Source organism: Gavia stellata, chromosome Z (genome assembly GCF_030936135.1).
Source record: "Gavia stellata isolate bGavSte3 chromosome Z, bGavSte3.hap2, whole genome shotgun sequence".
Taxonomy (NCBI): Eukaryota; Metazoa; Chordata; class Aves; order Gaviiformes; family Gaviidae; genus Gavia; species Gavia stellata.
In genome coordinates, this window is record NC_082637.1 from 38,566,256 (window position 1) to 38,584,738 (window position 18,483).

General features: G+C 42.5%; 1 protein-coding gene across 1 annotated transcript; it reads left to right on the forward strand.

The window, feature by feature from the left end:
• Nucleotides 1–27: 27 nt before the first annotated feature.
• ACER2 (alkaline ceramidase 2) lies at nt 28–18,131 on the forward strand. The gene is made up of 6 exons (XM_059833670.1): nt 28–135; nt 6,484–6,598; nt 7,506–7,647; nt 10,086–10,223; nt 16,330–16,467; nt 17,144–18,131. The coding sequence occupies exons 1-6, from the start codon at nt 28–30 to the stop codon at nt 17,328–17,330; spliced, it is 828 nt and encodes a 275-aa protein (XP_059689653.1). The 3' UTR covers nt 17,331–18,131.
• Nucleotides 18,132–18,483: the final 352 nt, after the last annotated feature.

Here is an 18,483-nt window from a genome sequence, read left to right on the forward strand (position 1 = left end):
GGTCGGAGCGCCGGCCGGGCGGGCGCCATGGGCGCGCTGCTGTGGTGGGACCAGCTGCGGGCCGGCAGCTCGGAGGTGGACTGGTGCGAGGACAACTACACCATCGTGCCCGCCATCGCCGAGTTCTACAACACGGTGCGTGGCGGCGGCTGCCGGGTGCTGCGGGGGCGGCGGCGGCCTCGGCGCCGGGGGGCCGAGAAGAGGCGCGAGCTCGGCGGGGGGCTCAGCGGCGGGGCGGCCCGGCTGGGCGCTCTCGGTGCGGGGGGACCGGCGCCGGCGGCTGCGCCGGTTGAGGGGCGGCGGGTGGTCGAGCGTGGGGTGGCGGGCTGGCAGGCGGGTGGTCCCGCTGGAGCCCTGGGGGCTCCTGCTACCTACCAAGTCCGTCTCGTACAGGGTTGGTTTTCCTGGGATTGTAGAATGCCCCTCTGTCGCTGCCTACTTCCTTCTCCAGTCCCTAATACGCCTAAATTTAAAGCGGTTTGGTGTTGTAGGTATAAAATCGGGATGTTCAGAGAGGGCTCATGACAAGCTGTTCGGCAAATAGCGTGCAGCAGGCCCCCCTCCTTGTCTGCGCCGAGCCCTGTGGCGGCTGAGCGCAGAACTTTTGATGCTGGATTGCCTGCGTCCCGGTACCCGTTTGCACAGGTGTCAGCCGCTGACGGCGTGCAAGGCGGTGATGGATAAAGGAAAACCATGCCTTAGTGTTTGGAGGCAAAACTGGGTTTCATCCAGGTAGGTTTGGCCAAAGAAGGCAAAGCTTTCAAGAACAATGTGCCTTGAGGTTGCAGGACGAAGTCAGCAATGTACTTTCGGGAGTAGAGATGTCTGGTTAAGGAGGTAGCTGAAAAAAGAAAGGAGAGGGGAAGAGGACTAATGTAATTATTGCTTCCTTCCAGTAAGCCGTGGTTTGCTCTTGAGTCCTCTCACACCATCCCAATACCTTTCCGGTGCTGGAGGGAACTTGTGAAAACATAGCCCCAGCAATAGAGTCAGACTGCCCAGTACCACACATCTTGGAAGGAGAGAAATGCTCCATACATCCTGTTGATGTAAAGAATGCAGTGACAGCCAGATCCCCCAGAGTGAGATAATGCATCGGGCTTTCTGGTGGTTTGCTTTTCCGTGAAAAATACACGCCCGGGAGCGAACCCTGCAAATGCCCTGTTTTCTGTTCTATAGTGAGTGTTGTGTACGATAATGAGGAGCTGGGGCTTCTGCTTTGCCTCTTTCGTATGTTAAAATGGTCGTTTAGGTTTTTTCTCCCAAATTCCATCCTTGTCTGAGCTGTCTTTCCCTTTCAAGCCGTGTTTCTTTGACTGCTAACATCCGGTGGAAGAAAGAAGTAGGTGTCTGGCTTGACTCCCTGGAGTGTGTATTGTGGGGGTGCTGCACATGTAGAGCAAGTAATCCCAGGGCGCACGTTGCTAACCTGTTGTTTTTTCTTGTAGTTTGCTGCCAAAGTCGTCTGGGTTGTGGCTGGTCTGTGCTGTTGGAGAACTTTGAGGGTGTGTGGGGGAAACTGCTTGCTTTGTGTCTGATGTCACTGTGCAAGAACCAAAAACAAAGGGAGGAAAAGGTCAGGATAAATAAGTTTCTTAAAGACACCACGTGTGTTTTGGAGCAAGCTGTGCAGGGGGATGGGTATCCTTCTGACTGTTCTGAGCTGATCAGCTGTGGTGTAGAAGCTTGCAAAATGCTAGGAGCTGCAGTTATGTCCGTATGAGTAACTGAGGTTCCAGACAAGTTAACAGACACAGCCAAAAGTTTGACCCGAAGCCCGCTGTACGTTGTACATTGCAGCACCTGTGTACAAATCAGCGAGCTGTACACCGAAAGGGGAGGAAAAAAGAGGCTGCGTTGAGGGTAGTTGTGTTTAGCCTCTCTTCAGTAGTAACAAGTCATTGTAAGGGTTTGACTTCTGTGTTAGCAACTTCTGAAAATTAGGACAGTGACTCACAGTGGATTGGTAGGGTTGTGTGACCATGTCCCCAAAAAGTGAGATGCTCACAGGACAGTTGGGAAATTTTGGCCCTACTCTAACAGGCACCTTAAGTGGAATCTAAATTTTATTCCTTCTAAGGTGGTTCCATTCTGACTCTGACTCAAAGCCTCTTGAAGTTTCAGGAAGGACTGTTCAGCAGACCTGAATCTGGCATCTGGGTCTTTAAGCTGTAGATTAAAACCTTGCTAATCCACGTTTTAAATTGTGGCGGCTGAGGTCAGAGTTGTAGTTGAAGTCTTACGCAATATTCATGTAAGCACAAAACTGGAACAGCTTATCTGAAATGTATTTTTAAAAAATCATTTGTTTATTCTGGTGGGACTCAATCTTCATCTGTTATGCATAAATTTAACTTGATTTAGTTCAAAAGCAAACCAAAGCGCTCAACAGGATTAAATCAATAGGGGAATATCAGTTCAGAGGTTTTGTACAAATTGATCAGGCTAATTTTTTAAAACATACACGAGCTAGAGTGCTGGGATTTTGTTCAGGTCTTACACTCTTCCAGTAAAGAGGCCACAAAACACTTTGTAACTCAAATTGAAAGAATAGTTATAGAAAAACTAGCTTTTTCTTTAGTTTTGAGTTTGTGGGGTTTTTTTCTGAAATGAATAAAGTAGTGTGTCCTGATGCAGTGTAACCCTACTCCGAAACGTAAACAAATGCCTCCACATGATCAAAAGAATTTACCCTGTGCAGAGGTATTTACAAAAAAAACCTGTTGTTAATGTTTTAAACACCTGAAAACAAACTTTATTTCTCTGTTGCTAGTAAAGTTAGTACTTTGCAGTTCCGTATGTTGCATTGAGTTGTGCATGTAATACATATTTCTTGCCAAATTTTCATTTAAAGAGGGAATTGCTAGTGTTTTTATTCTTTTTCTTTTGTTCCCTACTGGCATGGAGATAAAAGTTTTTAAAAGTTCTCAAATAGTCTTAAGAGTGTGAGAGAATGCTCGTACTCTCTCTACATCATCTTTTTTACTACAAAAGTCTTTTAGTGTGAGTGGCATGCTCACTGATCAGGATATAGAAGATACAAACCTTCTGAACTCACTGAGACCTACTTAGTCCATTTTTGCTTTCTGCTCACAAAGAGGTAGTGCAATAAGTGTTGCCGTGGCGATTGAATGATACAGCTGCTGTCTGGGAGACGTACTAGATAGTAAAGAATACTTGAGCATTGGTAGGACTGCAGGAAACATCCTGTGTCAGGACTGTGGCCCGATGTGAGTGAAGTTATGTGGTCATGATCTGAGCAAGCCTCTGGCATTCCCCCTGTGGCCCATGTCCTATATTTCTTCCATACAATTGAGTAATTGGAAATTAGAACTAAAGATCGAGAATTGTATGAAGCCAGAAGGTGGACTGTTAATTGATGGGCTGCTTACCTTTTTTCCAGATATGTAACCTTTAATCATTGCCTGTTGCAGATCCCAAAGGAAATTATCTGTACTCCTGTTATTAATTTCTGCACTAATCTTAACTGTACCAGGATTTGAATTGTACATTATCAAACCATGCACAACTGTGTATTATGTAAAAAATTGCATGTGCAACATTGTTTCTGAAAGCAGAGCCAAATGGATAGGTGTCTCACTTGCTTGGGAAGGGTGGTGTTAATAGTGGTCTTCATAGGGAGCCAGGCTGATACCAGAGAGTGAAAACCAGCAGGTCAGTTCTGGTGTTGATCTAGTTGTCACCGAACTTGAAACTAAGAGAACTTAAGCAACGTGTTTCAGAAAATGTTCCAGAGTCCCGATTTGAATATAACTTGAATATTATTTGTGGAATATGAGAAACAGAACTAAGCTATTGCGTGGAAGACATACATGATTATCCCATTTTTTATAAACTTAAAAGGATTTCAGTACTAAAATTATTTTAACTTTCACGAAGTTAGGAAATCCTCCTGGTGGCCATCGCAAAGAGTACAAGTCATGGCCCAGCTCCAGGTTGCAAGGGTTTTCTTGCATTTGCAGGCAGGACCTTAGTATGAACGGGAATTCAATGTGAGAAGAGCACTGCTGTAGGGCAGAACCGCTCCCTTGTTGTCTAATCACTAGTATAAACCTGCATAACTACAGGTATGGTAAGTAGGTGTGTTTCATTTGTCATCTTGTTTCTAGGCAGAATAAGGACTTTCCAACCAAATTTTTCTAGACTGTGATTACCTGGTCTCATTTTCTTCATTGGTCAGTTCTAGCTGTAGAGCTGGAAAGGTTTTCTTCCACACCACTTTGTTTATAACAATCTATTTTTTCCCCTTGACACCTCTCTTTGGCCTAACTATGGCTAAAATGCTAAAATGTGTAGAGAACTTCTAGGTCCCCAGAGGACTTGTTCATATTCCATCATCTGTGCTACCGGTCACTGTGTATGCTTCATACCTGTTCTGGGGTGAGGGGAGCCCTCCCGCTCTGTGCTTGTATCAGCGCGTTGCACACTGGGATTCTGTCCATGGCTGTATTCCCAGTGTTGCTAACGGTCTCTGATGCATGGAGCTGGTCATTTTTTTCTGAATGGAAGATGCTCGAGTGAGCCTGTTTGGTTGAATATGTAGGTTGTTTTACATGGATTCAGCAAATTGATATGCCTCTTAAAATCTGCTAAAATAGGATATTACTTTATAAATAACTCTTTGGTCTTTACCTTGCCTCCCCAGGGTTGTGCAGTATCCTGCACTCTGACATTGCCAGGTGCCCCTGTTGCCAACCTTCCACCATCTTAATTTGTGAACGACAAAGGCAAAATTTGCCACCTTGGTGGGGTGAAGGATTTCCTTAGGAAGAGTCCTTTATACCTGCTGAAGAGGTGCTTGGTCCATGGCACTGTTCATCAGTGGGTGGCCCAGAGATTTTTCACATCTGGTTTATAAGGTTGGCTTCCTACATGGCAAAACAAACCATAGGAGCTGCTAATGGGCAAAACCTTGCATCGGTTCAGAAAGGGCAGTCCAATGGGAGGTGGCTCTGACTGCAAGGAGCCCTCTGCATTAGCAATTCTTTGCTCGAGCTGTGTGCTGTTACCAGGGTGCTGTTAGCAGAGATTTGCTTAGTATTTGTAGCTATAAACTCCGTGGGTCATGGCTCTTTCTAAGTATTTTAATGACATCTAAAAACCAAGACTTTGGAAGGAAATGCAGCTTGTCTGTGGGGATGTACCTTTAGTGTGAGGGAAGGTGTCAGGCATGAAGTAGATGGTGCTGAGAAACTGCTTCTGTAATTAGTGTAATTTTGAATGCCAACCGAGGAGTATGTTTTGATGAGCCTTGCAAATGTTAAATGGGATGTGTCCATTTTAATCATCGTAAGCTCTGTTCTCAGACTGTGTTAAGTTGTGGACAACAGTAGCTGAATGAACAAATGCCTTCTTCATACGTCATTCTTGAATCCTTTCTCCACTAGATTTTCATTAATGTCAGTAAAAGTTTGTAAGTCTCTGCGAAGAGGGGATCTGTCCCAAAGGAGTGCAATTGTCCCAGAGTTTTCTATGTCCGCTTTAGGGGGATGTTACTGGGGATGATTTTCTCTTGTGCTTGGGCTGGGCAGGGGAACTCATCCTGTCCCCTGTCCTGTTGTGAAGCAGCTGTAGAGTCTTTCCATAACTGCTCAGTTATAGTGGCATGGCTGGCCCTCAGCACTGGCAGCTCCTTCCAGGGAGAACCAAGTGATGACTACAGTGACAGCTCCTGCTAATTGCCAGTAAAGTGTTCTCAGCCTTTAACCAGAGAATCATGCTTTGGATTGTTGGTAAGCAAGAGAAAATATGTCTTTGTGCAACTCTTACATATTAAGTTAAAAAAAGCTAGCAATGGTCTGAATTATCAGCATTTTCACCTTCCTATAACTAGTTTTCAATCATATTTAGTTGTTTCTATAATGGAGAACAGAGAGAAAAAATGAAGTGTAAAAGGATTTACAGCTTTAGGCTCTCTTTACCCTACACAAAAAGGGTTCTAACTCTTTTTGCTTAGCTTTATATTTCAGACCTTCCAGACAATAGCTATTGCTCAGTGACTTGACTTCCACAAAACTTGACTAGCCCTGTCCAGTGCCAGTACTTCTAGTGCTTTTTCCATGCTAAGCTTGACAGCCATTGAGAGGACAGGTCACTTGCCAGGACGTCCTGTTCCTCAGCTGCTTGCTCTTTAGGCTTCCTGAATTGCAACAGTCTTGAGTATTTGAAGACTCTCAATAAAATTCCTCCGGGAATAGACTTGAAAGGTAATTTAAAGATGTGACTAGCCACATTTTACTTTGCTTGAAGTTTTTATGTTGTTATTAGTCTAAAGATGTTAAATAAAACAAGTTGATGCTGTGCAGAAACAGCTCGGTTTTGGCAGAAACTGAGGGCCATAATTTGTTGAGCTGGGGCTTCACTGGATGACACAATGTTTTTATAGATGTTTTAGGCAGCCTATGGATATTTAAGGTTTGTTTACTTTCTGTCCTTGTAATACTGTTTTTTTTTCCCCCCTAGATAAGCAACGTCTTGTTTTTTGTTTTACCACCCATATGTATGTGCTTGTTCCGTCAATACGCAACCTGCTTCAACAGTGGAATATATTTGATATGGACTCTATTAGTTGTGGTTGGTAAGTTGCTTAGTCTCTGTTTGCCTGCTCCCGCATGAACTGAGAGGGGAAGTCAGTTTTTCCCCCTTGCCACTTGATCGTTTTGCAAAACAAAGCAATCCTGATGTCTATGGAGGAGTTTGCTTGTACTTGCTTGAAGCTGAAGCAGCCGTAGTTTCTGAAAGGAAAATGCCTTTTGCAATTTGAGGTTGGTGGGAACTTTGGCTTTAGTTCTGTTCCCTTCCTATCCTTCCTTTGCGTAACTTGTTTTGTTTATGTCTGGCTTACTCTACAGCAGTGCTGACCCTGCTTCCTCTGCTACTGTTGCTTAAATGAGAGCTGAAAGTGCCCAGCATAGCTAAAGAGGATAACAGGTTTTGCATTGTAGTGAGATGGCCCAAGGCTTAGCTGTTTTGTATATGTGAGATTCTTAAGCTTTTTTTATTCCCGGAGGCACTGGGAACTTTTAAAGGGATAATCAGAGCCCTGCGGGGCAGTGTGACACTTTCCACCTGTAAACGTATATCATGGAGCAGTCATCAGATGCTGCTTTTCATCTTTGTCTTACCCATTCTTGTGCTACTGAGAAAATTCAGAAGCAGCATTTGGCTTTTATTTCTTAATTGGTGTTGCATTTAACTTTATCACCTGATGTTTTTTCACATACATTTACTTTCTAGTAGGAGCTGGCATCTTTAGCTGCTGCTTTTGTAATGTATTTGCTTCATAATAGGTGAGGTGCTGATGAGGTGCCGATGATTTGGATTGCCTTCTTAGGAAAGTTGGCCTTTTCCGGTTTTCTTTTTTCTTAACCTTTTCTAGACCAAATGGTATCCACTATTTGCTATGAGGTTCTGAACACGAGGAGTGTGTTTCAGTCTATACAGTACTGCAACTATTCATATGGTCTTTCGATTGATTGTTCCAGGAATTGGATCTGTTTACTTTCATGCCACCCTCAGTTTCCTGGGCCAGATGCTGGATGAGCTGGCTATTCTCTGGGTCCTGATGTGTGCTCTTGCCATGTGGTTCCCTAGGAGATACCTGCCCAGAGTTTTTCGGAATGATAGGTAATCATACAATCATACATGTACGCTTCCATGTTTCTTGAAACTTCCTATGCTAACACCTAAACCTGCATGTAATGGCACTGAGTTATCATCCAACCTTGCCACTGCCACCACTATATTTTCTCACTCCATTCTCTTCCTGTTGCTTGTGTCTCAGCCTGTTTTGTTCAAAATTCCTGAGTCTGCAGTTGCTGATGGTGGGGTTTATGCCCTGTAACTTCAGATTTTGGGATGAGGTGACTTGCCTCTTGAAGTGCCTGTTCTTGTTGATTCTAGGGAGACCTCTACTGAGCAGTTTATATAAGTTGTGGCTGAAGTCAAGTAAGAGAAACCCTCTTTCCCTCTTCCTTTTGTTTATCCTAAAGTGTGCAAACAAGTGGACCTATGGATGTCAGCTGAATTTTCATCTGAGTATTTAAGGCAGTGGTTAAGGATGGTGTTTAAGTATTCAAAGGCTAGGTGTTTGTTTAGAAGCCTATTGTTGTTGTAAAAGGAATTTTTTTCTTTTTCTTGCAGGATTAAAAAAAGTGCGTTGTGGCCAGCTTAAAGAATCTAGTTGTGGTTTGTCCCCCCCAAAAAAAATTGTGCTATAATTTTTGTACATATTGCTCTTTCATGTAGTAAAGAAGTTGAGGTAATGGAGAGGTTTGAATTGCAGCAGCAGTGTTCTCTCTGAAAATTGCTAAGGCTGATGCCTCTTGCCTTCTTACCTGTTACTGGGGTTTTTTTGTGTGGTTTTTTCCTCAACACGTGCTCGATTAGAAGGTGATGTGGGGGGAGGGGAGAGAAGGTTGGTGCCTAGCTTGACCATTCCTCAAAATAGCTTGCACTGAGAAAAGTGTATCTTGAATTACAATGTACAGTCTATGCAGTCTAATGGCTTTGTCATGTTGGTGTGAATTTAGGACTTACACATATTGCAACACAGTGCTATTACAGGACACCATCAATTTAACAAGCAAACAGGTTTTACTGGGCTGTTTTGGTCGATGAGATGACTTCTAGGCATTTAGTTCAAGTGAAGAAGAGTTCAGAGTCTTGAAGAATTTCTGTGACTGCATGTAAATTATTCCTCAGAAGCTTAAGGGGTCGTTATGTGTCGTCTATCACTATCTTTTCATAGTGTGCTGGGTGGGTTCATAATATGGGCCAAGAGGTTAAACTGTATCCTTTTTAAAAGGAGTAGTAACACTTTTTGAGCGAAATCCTGGTTTCTCTTGAACTTGGTGTTAAAACTATAAATAATAATCTCCCAGGTTATAACTGAGTCATAAAAATACTGAGATGAGGTGAAGGATGTCCCCTATCTTAAATTTCTCAGAACTCTTCTTCCTGAGAATCTGTCAAGGCAGTTACATGTTAAGGTCTTGATTCCCTTCTGAAGTGTACAGAAGAAAGACGTCCTGGGCAACAAACCCTAACCCAGAACAGGTTTGGTTTATGTGTTTGGTTTTTTGCTTTGCCTAGCTAATCCTCTAATAATATATCTATCCTGTGCTCACTGCTGTGGTCTTCATTTTCTTCATCCTCATCATACCCTGGTTTTTCAATGCTGCAAATGTTATTATCTACCATGACCAATTTGTGGTGTCGTTGGTCATTAAGGCATTCATGTCCCAGATCAGAACTTCCTGCTTAAGTAACTTGTTGCCTTCCATCAGAAAGAAAAGCAAAAGGCAGATGGAATGAGCTAGGTGAAGGTGGAGACACTTGTGGCCAGGGAATGGTGCTGCACAAGTATACTGAGACCCTACTTCAGACATAGAATTAAGGACAGAAGAGCCATCCTTGGACAGCTACTAGTTTTATAAAGCTATGGGCCAGTAGTTGAAGGGCAGCATGATGATCCTTTGTCTGCCATAGTCCTGCCACAGACTGGAAATGGGTTGCTTAAATTGCAAACTTGAAATCTAAACAACAGTTAACTTATATTTAATTTAAAAGTTATCAGGCTGTCTTTACAGGGCCCAATTGTGATTTCATGTGTGCTAAGAACATACCAAACTGTAGTCTTTAAAAAGTGTGGGAATCCTTCACCTACTGTTGAATTTGGTTAAAAGAAATACTCTTACTTACGTTGTAGTTTTCAGTATCTTTAAGGCTTAAAAGAGATAGAGGAAAATAAAACAGACTGTAACATGACTTTAGAAGTTGGAGCATACATAGAGAAGTTGGAGGAAGTACAGTGTCGCAAGCAGAGATGGACTTATTCCTCACTTATTGTGGCAGGAGGAAGATCGGAGTGTTGGCCTTTGGATTTTGAAACCAGTGATTAGTGTGCGCACGCACACGTATGTATACATACACTGAACACACCTAGAGAAACCTAAATTTTGTTACATTATTGAAGTAATTTTAAGATTTTGAGATCTCTGGTTTTAGTAATTAAAAATTTTGAACTGAAAGCAGTTTTTCTCCCCCAAAAAAACCCTATTCAGGAGCCGATTTAAAGCTGCTGTGGGTGTCCTGTCTGGAGTTACTACCTGCCTTGCCTTCATTAAGCCTGCCATCAACAACATCTCGCTAATGACTCTGGGTGTTCCCTGCACAGCTTTGCTCATTGCTGAGTTGAAGAGGTGAGTACATTTCTCCTGAATGCAGCATTGCCTTCTGAGATCCTTAGGCCACCGTGTGATGATACATTGGCTTCAGTGTTTGTGATAGCAGATCAGGAATGCTTCTCCCACATGCAAGTGGAGGTCTGGTATAAACTTGCTCTGCCAGTTCAGACATTTTTGGCAAGGATTTTTTTTTTTTCCTAGGCCTTTATACTAGGTCAGATATCGTCCATCTTCTTGCAACATATCTCTTGCTGCAACCTGATCTAACTCATATTTGTTTGTTTATTGTGGAATCAGGGCAAGGGTTTCACTTTACTGACAGCGTTTCTGCTGTATAGTCTGCATAAAGGTGAGGTGATTGCATGATTGCAGTCTGGGTACTAGAGGGAATGTGGAGCAAGGCCCAAGCGTGCGTGGAAGATGATCCAGCTCTTAAAGTTGTACTGTGTGTCTTACACCACTTTGTGTTCTGACATGGATAATATGATGGAGTCAGACTGACAAAGATTAATCACTAGGTTGTAGAGGAGAGCTATCAGTCAGGCCCTTAGAAACTATAAAAATGCAAATAGAGAAGAACCTGAGACTGATCTTAACATACTGAAGACTCCTCTTTAAAGTCCGGAGCCTTTTTTATTTAGCATCTCTTCACCCGCTGCAAAAAGGACCAGGCAAGTACCAGCATACGAACTTGTCCTTTCCCCATCTTCTCTGGTGTATGCAAATGTCCATCAAAAGAAACAAGAGTAGGACCAAATGTCTACATTCTGACTGCTCCTGTTATAACAGAGATTCTCCTGTTTGCTACCTTACCATATTCTGCCGCTTCTTCTCATAGTGGAAGCCTCTGCTAACAATGTTTTATAAAGGTGTTCCTGAGTCTTGTCTCATTCGACATCCTGCTGAGCAGCATTTATTTCTGTGGTCAAAGAAACTCTGGAAACAGCACACAAGTTAGTTGTAGACAAGAAGGTCGGTAGTTGAACATTGCTGAAGGTGTCTTATTTTGGTGAAAGCACCAAGGAACTACTGACAGAGCAAATGCAGATCTGGTTGTGGCACTGAATAATTTATGTTAACTCTCTACATATCAGTTTTCCAGGCATGAGCTCCTGAGAAACTTGAAAGGATGAATAGTTAGTGTCTCATAAGTTTGAATACTTTTGCGTCAAATCTAGGAATTGGCATGCCTCCAGATATTTGCTTTTTAAAACTCCTTCTGAAAGGTCATATCTTACTAAAATGTGTGGAGTTTCCCTGTCTGTTTTTTGAGAGAGAATTAAGGACACAGATAAACCTTCTTTTGAATTGGTGATTAAAAAGGGACCAAAAGTGACGCATGGTTCTCTTAATTGTGCATTGGGATGTTATAAAACCTATGACATTTTTTGATGAATTCCTAAGTGTAAAAGGCAAATAATTCAAGGTTTTATTTTAAGCTATGCTGATCCCTAGGAGATTTAGATGAGATATAGTCTTGTAAACCCAGAGAAGAGGAGTCATCTCACCCCTTTCTGCAGGAGAGAAAATAATCTAAGCATTATTTAAAATGCCTGTGATTCTCCTATTCTCTACTACCACAGTCAGTAGGGGCCTACACATCCGAGTCCTGGCAGCCTGCAGTGGAAATTTGTCTGTGAAACAAAAATATTTGGGGAAGGAAGGAGAAGAGCCTTCAGAGTAGTTTCTTCTGTTTTGTGGTGAAGTTTGTGATGTATTGGACCAAAACTCCCTGTTGTTATTCCTGTTCTAGGCTGGTGTCAATCTTGTACAGAATTCTGGAGAATCAGAACCACCGTGTTTTCAAATGAGAATTTTCTGCCTCTCATTTGTCTTTGATGAAGAGATAACATTGTCACAAAAGAGCATTATGTTCTTAAATGCAGAGCTAGTAGGGTAGAGTGTATGCTAGGAAGTATTGTGGGTGAGAGGTCATCAAAAGGGCAAAAGGTAGTTAAGTACGTACTTGTCCTTGAAAGACAAATAAATTGTAAAAACTAAAATAAATAAATTGTAAAACTCTATTCCTATTTCTTTCAAAACAAATCCCTTCATGTGTTTCATTAAAAAAAAAAGTTATCCTAGGGGATGGTATCAGGGACAAAGTGGATGTGGATCCTTTGGTTTGCTGGTCCAAGCCAAATAACCATTGAGATTATAACGTCATCAAATTAGTATCATCGTCAGGCATGTAACTATCTCCATGTGCAGATAGATGCTAGAATATTGTTGCTCAGCTGGCATCTGAGCCTTGAGCAGTGAAGGTTTACCCTAGCTTTAGGTCTGTCTGTTCATATTTGATTCTCCTACTAGAAATCTGGCTGGGGGGGAGCCCTGCTTCATTGTCATAGGAAGCTCACAGTTCCCTTATCCCCTTGACTAAAAGCTTAAGCTAGTTTCAAATATTCCTTAGGGTATAAAGGGAGATACCTCTGTGAAATGAATCAAGCAGTTAATCGACATCTAGCAACTTGCACTGGTTTGAAGAAAAGCTGGCATGTTTTGTAGGGGGTGCCATGACATTGGAAGATAAAGCTTCTGAAAGCGTGTACCAGCCCAGTCACTCAGATAACAAATGGCTGGAGCACACCAGTGTTTGCAGAAACAATGTGTTTGTTTATGTCCTTCAGACATGTCCAGGAAAGCCTCTGTGTTCTCAATACACACACCCTTTCCTCTGTCAGAATGCACAAGTACCCATCACACCAGTCTAGTTTTATCTGTCAAACGTACAGAATTGATCCATGTGTGTATCTGCTTAGGTGCATGGTTTAGCATCTTGCTTTTATGAACAGTTGTGTGTCTCACTGAAGACTGTAAGTCTGCCCTAGCATTAATGGGAGAGAATTAAGCCCAGTATGCTTAACAAAACAGTGTTTTTTGACCAGTAATGATTTTCCCTCTTCTTTTATGAAGGGGTCCATGCTGTCTAGCTGTTTGGTAGAAGCATGAGTCCTCAAAAATGAGGAGGATTTACCAGTATAGTTGTACTGATAAAACTGTGCCAAATCTTGGATGTATTTCTTACTGGGGCGTCTCGTAAAAGAGTGTGAGGAAGAATTCGTTTAGCTGCACTCTGGAACTTGACAGGCAACTCAAAAAATCTCCTTACCCTTTCCTTTCTTCATGTTCCCTGTAGCCTTTTTGAACATAAAGACACTATTTCAGACAAAACAAGCCTTTTTTACAGTATGGATCAAAGACAATCTTGAAGCCATCTTGGGCAAGCCCTGTTTCCTCTGACTGTGTCTTGGTGCTTTGCCAGATGGATTGGAGGATTCAGGCCTAAGAAAAAAGCCATTTTGGTTTATATGCTATGTGGAATATTAATTTTTGTGGCAGTCATGTGAATGTTTTTGTTATGAAAACAACTATTGTGATATCTTTCTTGTGGAGGAGATTACAATTTACCCAGTAGTTGAAGCGCTTTTTTGAATTGTAAAGGTAGGTGTGATGACTTTGAATGCGACATTATTTATAGATGGCTTAAAAAAGAAATGCCAGATCCTAAACCCAACTTTTGCAAAGGACACTGCAGAAAATCCTCTGTCAACAAGATTAAGCAGTTGGTAGCTTTTCTGTCATTAATCCAGTAGCTATAAAGGTGCCTTCTGCTTAGCCTTAGGAGTTTCTTAATCCCAAATGCCTGTTAAAATGTAAACTGAAATAGCATTTCAGGAGTGAAAAAATATCCTACAGGGAAAACTGTACTAAAACTTTAGCTTGCAATGCACCAGAGCCAGGTATGCTGCTGCTCCTGCAATACATTCAGAAAAGTGTTCCTGGACAGAGCACTCTGTGTGTGTTTTTAATTTTTCTGAATGCTTAGCAAGGCTCCCTTAGCAAAGCTCCAGTACCAGTGGCAGATCTGCTTTTACACCACAAAGAGGCAGGAGTCATTCTCTGCCCCTGTCCTCCTTCAGCTGAGTAGTTGGAGATCATCTCACATGTGCGGGAGGGTGTAGTGACAAATTTTAGCTTGGGGACAGAGCTGACTTACTGCTTCCCTGACAGTGAATGTAGCCTGTGCAGCCTTGTAGGCTGTGCATGGTCATGGAGACAATTAGCAGTGAATGTTGGAAAAATGAGAACTCTGTAAATGTATCAAATGAGGACAACAGGTTTCAGCCTGACAAATATTTGTGTGGAAGACAGAAGGACCAAAGAGCTTTTTGGTCTGTGCTGCACTGTGTTAATCGCTTGTCAAGGACAGTCATGTATAAAGAAGATAAATACTACTGCACTGCACACAGTAAAGACGTGTTTGCCTATTCTAGGTCCATCCTCCAGGGATATGCATTTTAATTGCTTGTCAGTGTCACAGGGTGAAGTGTCCCTTTAAAGGACCTGTTTGCCAGGCATTGCTCACCTTCCAGGTGCAGTGAATGAGCCCAAGAATTGTGTGGAAGAAGACTGGTGATTCAGTGTCAAGTCCACTGGGGTGACTAGATTGGAGCAGAGAGAAAAGTTGGCTGGTGATCTGTTGGAGCGGAAGAGGCATGGAGACATTCCCAATAACTTTTTGGCAGAGGTGTAAGACATAGAATCACAGAATCCCAAAGGTTGGAAAAGACCTGTAAGATCATCGAGTCCAACCATGAATGAGTGAAGATGAGTGTGGATTAGAGGAGCCCCTCTTGAAGACCTTGGGACAGAGGAGGTGACTGTGGGGTGCTTGGCATTGACTTGTTTTCCTTCTAGGGTGTAGAAGGAGAAGACAGGGGCCTGTAACCGTGATGAAGGCTGAGTATTCTTTGTTATACTGGCTAGAGATTTGTCTTATTGGTTTACTGTTGAGAGGTAGCTCAAACAAGTCACTTTAAACAAATTATTCTGTCATCTGATTAGTAGGTTTGGGAGTGCTTTGAGAGGTCATATCAGTGACCTGAGAAGAGCAGTTCATTGAAGCAAGAGTTGTTCAAGAGCACTGAACGGTTCTCGGATCCCTGGGAAATTCATCAAGAGTTTAACAACAACAAGAACAAAAAAAGGCAGGGAGGAGAATCCCAAATCACAGCTTTGTTTTCTTGCAGAAGGTAGAGGGCTGAACCATGCATTCCCTTGGCCACACAGGACTGGTCACGTCCCAGTCTAGCTTTGCTTTATAGATACCAGTAACAGGAGAGCTGCATCTACTGGCACCAAGAGGCCTAACCCCAAAATAGCAAGTGTAGTTAGACAGCAAATTACTGACTTCAATAGCATTTTGGGACCTGAAGACTATATTGATGACTCCTTTTTCACAATTTCACTCTTTTGAGCAAAGCTGCACAGTTCTTGGGATAGTTCCAAGATGTGGAAAAGTGCAAGGCATCATATAGGGAAATAAAATTGTGAGCTTTTGAGTAGACCTACAACACAGGTAATGCTATGCAAGTACCCTGGCATCTGCTGTTGTATTCAGTGATGGTCAACTGCAGACCACACTACATGTGACCACAGCAAATGTTTTGAGCTCTCTTTCTCTCTCTGTATGAACAAGTCAGGTTTCTTGTGGAGGGAGAGAACTGCAGCTTAGTCAACATGAGGAATTCTGTCTGAGATTTGGATGCTTGTGCCATCTACTAAAGCATGCTTCTTTGGGCCCTTTGGGTAGAGGCTCCTACTTTAGAAGTTCTCTGGAACTGTTACATTGTACAATACTAACTTGTAGGGGTAAAAAAATCAACTAACCAATTAAAAAAACCTCATCCAGTTCCTTTTTTTGCCTATCTTTATATAGTGACAAATATGACTAAATCTGAGGACTTGCTGCATGGCTGGCCATTACCAGACAGCGTGTGTAACTAATTGCTAGTTGTCCTAGATACCCATCCCTAGATATGGGAATGTTCTGATGTTTGCCCACCATTTGCACATTAGTATTTAAGACAATACCCAAAACACAGCTGCTGATTAAAAGGTTTGGCTTGTTACCTCACCACTGCCTTGCATCAGAGACATATTTACTGTAAATACAGTTCCTCTGTTAAGGACATTTATGGTGGAGCCATTTTAAAGATGTGTACTTGGCACTATGAATCCTACCCTAAAATACATACAGCCAAAAAGCATCAAGCTGCCATTACAAAGCAAATTTTGTTCTGTTTTATAACAACTTTATTTGTGTTTTTCTTCTCAGGTGTGAAAACCTGCGTGTGTACAAACTGGGTCTCTTTTCAGGTCTTTGGTGGATGCTAGCACTTTTCTGCTGGATCAGCGATAAAGCATTTTGTGAGATTTGGTCCTCATTTAACTTCCCCTATTTGCACTGTGTATGGTAAGTGTTGTGTATAAACTCCACAGTTTGATTCAAATGTGATACATGCTCACCCCATTGCCCTTCTGTGCTGCCTGGTGGTTATTTCTGGTTAGTGCTAGATAGAATTACTGGTAAGATTATAAGCACAGAGCAAGTCTCACACTATCCAAGGTGGCAGATTTATGAGTCTCTTCGGCCTGATCAGATTCATCAGGCACTAAGTTCATTAATTATAACTGAATTCCTTGCCCTACTGGTTACTAAAAATCCCACAGCACTGTTCAGCTGAAACAGTGACTGTGAAAACTTAAACTTCCACTGTTGGCAACTGAGAGCGAAGTTGGGGTGCAGTGAAGGGCTTTGCCTTTTCTCTTTTATCACCCAGCAAATTGTGCCCTCTAATTCAAGGTACCATATCTCAGCATTTTTACACAAATCTATCAGGTGCAGAGAGGCCAAAGAGCTGCAGCCAGTTTAGACCAAGGTTAAGCTACGGTTTTGTAGTTTTCCTTATTCTCTGTATTCTTTGCCTGCGTGCAAAAAGCAGACATCAACCCTGTGGGCAACTCGGGGGAAGAAGGTGAAGGACAGACTGTTTTTACAGCATGGTGATATATTTGATTACTTTACTGAAGTCATGTTACTGATTTTTTTCTTTTTTTTTTTTTTGGGGGGGGTGGGTATCTCTTCTCAGGCACATTTTGATTTGCCTTGCGGCGTACCTGGGCTGTGTCTGCTTTGCTTACTTCGATGCTGCCTCTGAGATCCCTGAGCAGGGCCCTGTCATAAAGTTCTGGCCCAGTGAAAGATGGGCGTTCATTGGGGTTCCCTACGTCACTCTCCTCTGTGCACACAAGAAGTCACCTGTGAAGATCACGTGAAGCTGGCCATGGAATGGGGATGGAGCTTCAACTTAACATTCCAGCACAGGCAGTAATTAAATAATGATAAATTAATAGGGTTGTATTTTATCTTCTTCCTAAGATATGCAGCACTTCAGGTGTCATAGAAAGAGGAGGCAAGTGTGTTCTTTCCTCTCTCTGGAGAGGAGATAGGAAGCAGGAGGGCGGAGACTCTTGGACACTAAAGTAGCCACTGGCTTCTCTGGTTGGCTCTGTTTTGCACTGTGTTTTCAATGTAGCATTTCTCTTGATAAAACCTCTTTCCAAATACCAGGGTCAAGGAATGATGTTTCTGCAGTAGGTCACCTCTGGTGTTTGATTCACTTCTTTTGTAACTTCTGGCTTAAGGCATTCTTTGCGAAAGAAGCCAGTCCAAGATGCTTACGTGCCATCCTGTGTCCTTCTCAGCTCTGATTTTGATGTGGTTGCACATGGCCACAAGAGTGTGCTCGAAGCTTGTGCTCCTCCCAGCCTGGCGTGTAATATAGGGAATCCGGCTGTGCATCACATTGGATCATAAGAGTATGTGTTTGCTTCCCCAAGTACAACAGGAGACCAGTGCAAAGTGTTTGCAACGGGGGTAACTGGATCAGTGAAGTTAGGCAGTGTAAAGGTGGGAATAGCTGACAGGAGATTCAGTCTCTAAAGGGTTCAAGGGTTTTGCATTTTTCTGTATTTCCACTGACCTGTGGACTTTTGTATGCTGCGTATTTTCCTCTTACAGAAATGTCACAGAAATCCCTCTCTACCTCTACAGACCCATTTGGTCATGAATTTGGCTTTGAAGCTCACACAGAAGTGTTAACGTTAACTTCAGTAAGAGCTCAGGTCAGCATGGATTGACAGCGTGATCAAACTATAAAAATTTGTAGGTGCCTAGCTGTATGTCTGATTTGAGAGTTAACTTCTCACCAACGCATTGCAAAGTGACATGAACAATAGCCCTGTGCTCTGCTAGCTCTACTTAGGAAAAAAGTAGGTAACTGCTTAAAAACCAAGCTGAAGACTTAGATTTCAGTGGGCGATGAGATGTGGCATTGAGCCTTGCATTCTTACAAAGGAATAGTAGATTCAAATTTTCTGTTTTGTAAAGATAAGGGATGTCTAGATCCATTTACTTTTATGGTTCTTG

Coding starts and splice junctions, on each gene's coding strand:
- ACER2 (XM_059833670.1), top strand. CDS start 28: ATGGGCGCGCTGCTGTGGTGGGACCAGCTGCGGGCCGGCAGCTCGGAG. Junction 7,648..10,085: donor AGAGTTTTTCGGAATGATAG/GTAATCATACAA, acceptor AACCCTATTCAG/GAGCCGATTTAAAGCTGCTG. Junction 16,468..17,143: donor CCCTATTTGCACTGTGTATG/GTAAGTGTTGTG, acceptor ATCTCTTCTCAG/GCACATTTTGATTTGCCTTG.